The sequence below is a fragment of the Clupea harengus genome, chromosome 19 (assembly GCF_900700415.2).
Source record: "Clupea harengus chromosome 19, Ch_v2.0.2, whole genome shotgun sequence".
Classification (NCBI taxonomy): Eukaryota; Metazoa; Chordata; class Actinopteri; order Clupeiformes; family Clupeidae; genus Clupea; species Clupea harengus.
Window position 1 is genome coordinate 4,214,376 of NC_045170.1, and position 2,500 is coordinate 4,216,875.

A 2,500-nucleotide genomic window follows, 5' to 3' on the forward strand; every position below is an offset into this window, starting at 1 on the left:
CTCTCTCTCTCTCTCTCTCTCTCTCTCTTTCTCTCTCTCCCCCCTTCAAACTCAGTGCAGTTCTGCTTCAATCACAGTGACATTTTAATCAATCAGCGGTCTGAGTTTTGAGCTCGATAAGGCCAAAGTGGGGATCTCCCTGAAAACAATGAAGCGGTAGCAGCAAAGTTATGTGCAACGCTCAAATCATAGTAACTCTATTAGTTTAAACAAAATTGTATTCAAAGTTTAATCTATCTATTTTTCTATTTTATCTATTAACGGAGAGAAACATCTCGTCCCTATAAAGGATTTTGAATGCCTGGGAATGTTCCTAGGGTACATTGAACCTTGAACATTCATGAGCATTGCGTTATGCTCTGCAAGTTGAACCCAGCGATCCTCTTCACTGATAGGGCGGAAAAGAGAGGTGTGTGTGTGTGTGTGTGTGTGTGGGGGGGGTGGGTGTGTGTGGGGTGAGACTGAGATAAGAAGCTACAAGGGGACTAAAAAGGGACTCAAAGGGCCTTTGATGGTCTTCTGAGAGTAATTGCCCCCATTTTATATAAATGAAAGATATGTTCCTTTATGCGTCTTACATCAGTGGAGACCAAGGATGCTGGGTTTATTTCTTTCTTCTTCTTTTTTTTAAACCTAGAGAGGCTTTCAAAGGTGTGTCAGGCTTTCCTGTAATGCTCTTACAAGAACTTGCCGTCTCCTGTGGAATTTGCTGTTGCCATGGCAATCTCTGTATCCAAGGTGTTCTTAGAGTTGATTGTGTTTTTTTTTGTATTATTATTTTTTTTTTTTTTGGCTGGTCATGGCCACCTTATCATGAAGTCAGGTGCCCACGCTCTGTGCCATTCTGTCCTCTGTGCCCCTCACGCTCTGTGCCATTGTGTCCTCTGTGCCCCTCACGCTCTGTGCCATTGTGTCCTCTGTGCCCCTCTAGCCCACTGCGGTGGCATTCATGAAGACATGGAGGGCACCATTCTCAGCCCTGGTTTCCCTGGAAACTACCCCAGCAACAGCGACTGTACCTGGAGGATCTACCTACCTGTTGGCTTTGGTGAGAGACTGGATTTCATTACACCTTTACTGAAGGACAGCAATGACTTGTGTAGTAATTCGTTATTTATATATATAATGAGTCTTTATATAATATAAAGGCGGGTAACAGTGGTTCAGGAGGTAGAGGAGTCGTTCAGCAATCAGAATGTTGCTAGTTCGAACCCGACTCCTCCTCACCAAGCGTAGAAGTGTGCTTGAGCAAGACATTGAACCCCCAACCGCTCCTCCTTGAGCCAGACACTGAACCTCCAACCGCTCCCGATGTGCAGGTTGGCCCCTTAAGTACTAACCTCCGCTATCGGTGTGTGAATGGGGAGATCTCTGAGGCATTCATGTGTAAAGCACTTTGAGTAGAAAAGCGCTATAGAAATGCAGTCCATTTTACCTTAAATATTGCTATAATAACTGCCCTGGTCATCTTCACGTGTTCTTCCTTTTAGGAGCCCACGTCGTGTTCCTGAACTTCTCCACTGAAGCCAACCACGACTTCCTGGAAATCCGCAACGGACCCTTCGACACCAGCACTGTGACGGGCCGGTTCAGCGGAGACGAAGTGCCCCCGCCTCTCTTCAGCACCTCCCACGAGACCACCGTGTATTTCCATAGCGACCACTCACAGAACCGCCCCGGCTTCAGAATGGACTACCAATGTAAGCAGCTGATGTTTTTTTTTTTAATGTTTTTTTTTTTAACAGCAACAATTTTTTTATGAATTTACCGAGTAGATTATATGGCTTTCCGTATTGATGGGGGCTGTAATTTAGCTCCACACCATAAACTGTAAATCTGATTGGTGGACATAAATCAGCAGGGGGGAGGAACAAAACAAAAACAGTGGCATAAATATTCCCTTCTAAGATGGCTGCCTGCTAAGTGCCGGGTCTGGGCCGTAGCCGGGCCAGATCCGGTTTCAGGGGAAGCTGGCATCTTGTTTGAGGCATTACAGCCTCCATTTTATCACCTTCTGAGCTTGTGCGTGCATATGTTTATTGCAGTTGCTTTTCTCCTTTAAATACCCCTCCCAGCTGACCTGGCAGTAAACACTGGAAAAAAAAAAAGATCTGTCTTCATAAATCTCTGGGTGGTAAAGGCGGAGCTGACCAGCCACAGGTCTAGTCTTGGCTGAATTCTCTGGTGTGGCGGGTACGGTACGCAGGGGTTTGCTTTCCACAGTCGTTTGTGCTCAAGAAATAAACTTTTTTTTTTTTTTTTTTTTTTTTTTTATATCTAGCAAGCGATAGGATGAAAGGTGCTCACATTTACATTATAATTCAGCCAAGAAAATTGAAATGCTGTCTTCACCATTTCCATAATAGTGTTTGCATTTGCATACAAACGCAGCGTTAGCTTAAAAAAATATGCACCTGCCCCATAGTCGTGGCGTCAACTCTCTCTCTCACACACACAAAAGATGCTCTGATCCATAGAAATCAATTCTCTTTGACATAAT

At 44.6% G+C, this 2,500-nt stretch overlaps 1 protein-coding gene across 1 annotated transcript in view; it reads left to right on the plus strand.

Moving 5' to 3' along the window:
* csmd2 (CUB and Sushi multiple domains 2) overlaps window positions 1–2,500 on the plus strand; it is a 396,217-nt gene that overhangs the window by 299,004 nt on the left and 94,713 nt on the right. Inside the window, exons 40-41 of the mRNA XM_031586639.2 lie at window positions 932–1,048; window positions 1,491–1,700. Of these exons, the coding sequence (XP_031442499.1) occupies window positions 932–1,048; window positions 1,491–1,700 (327 nt within the window). The remainder of the gene's footprint in view (window positions 1–931; window positions 1,049–1,490; window positions 1,701–2,500) is intronic.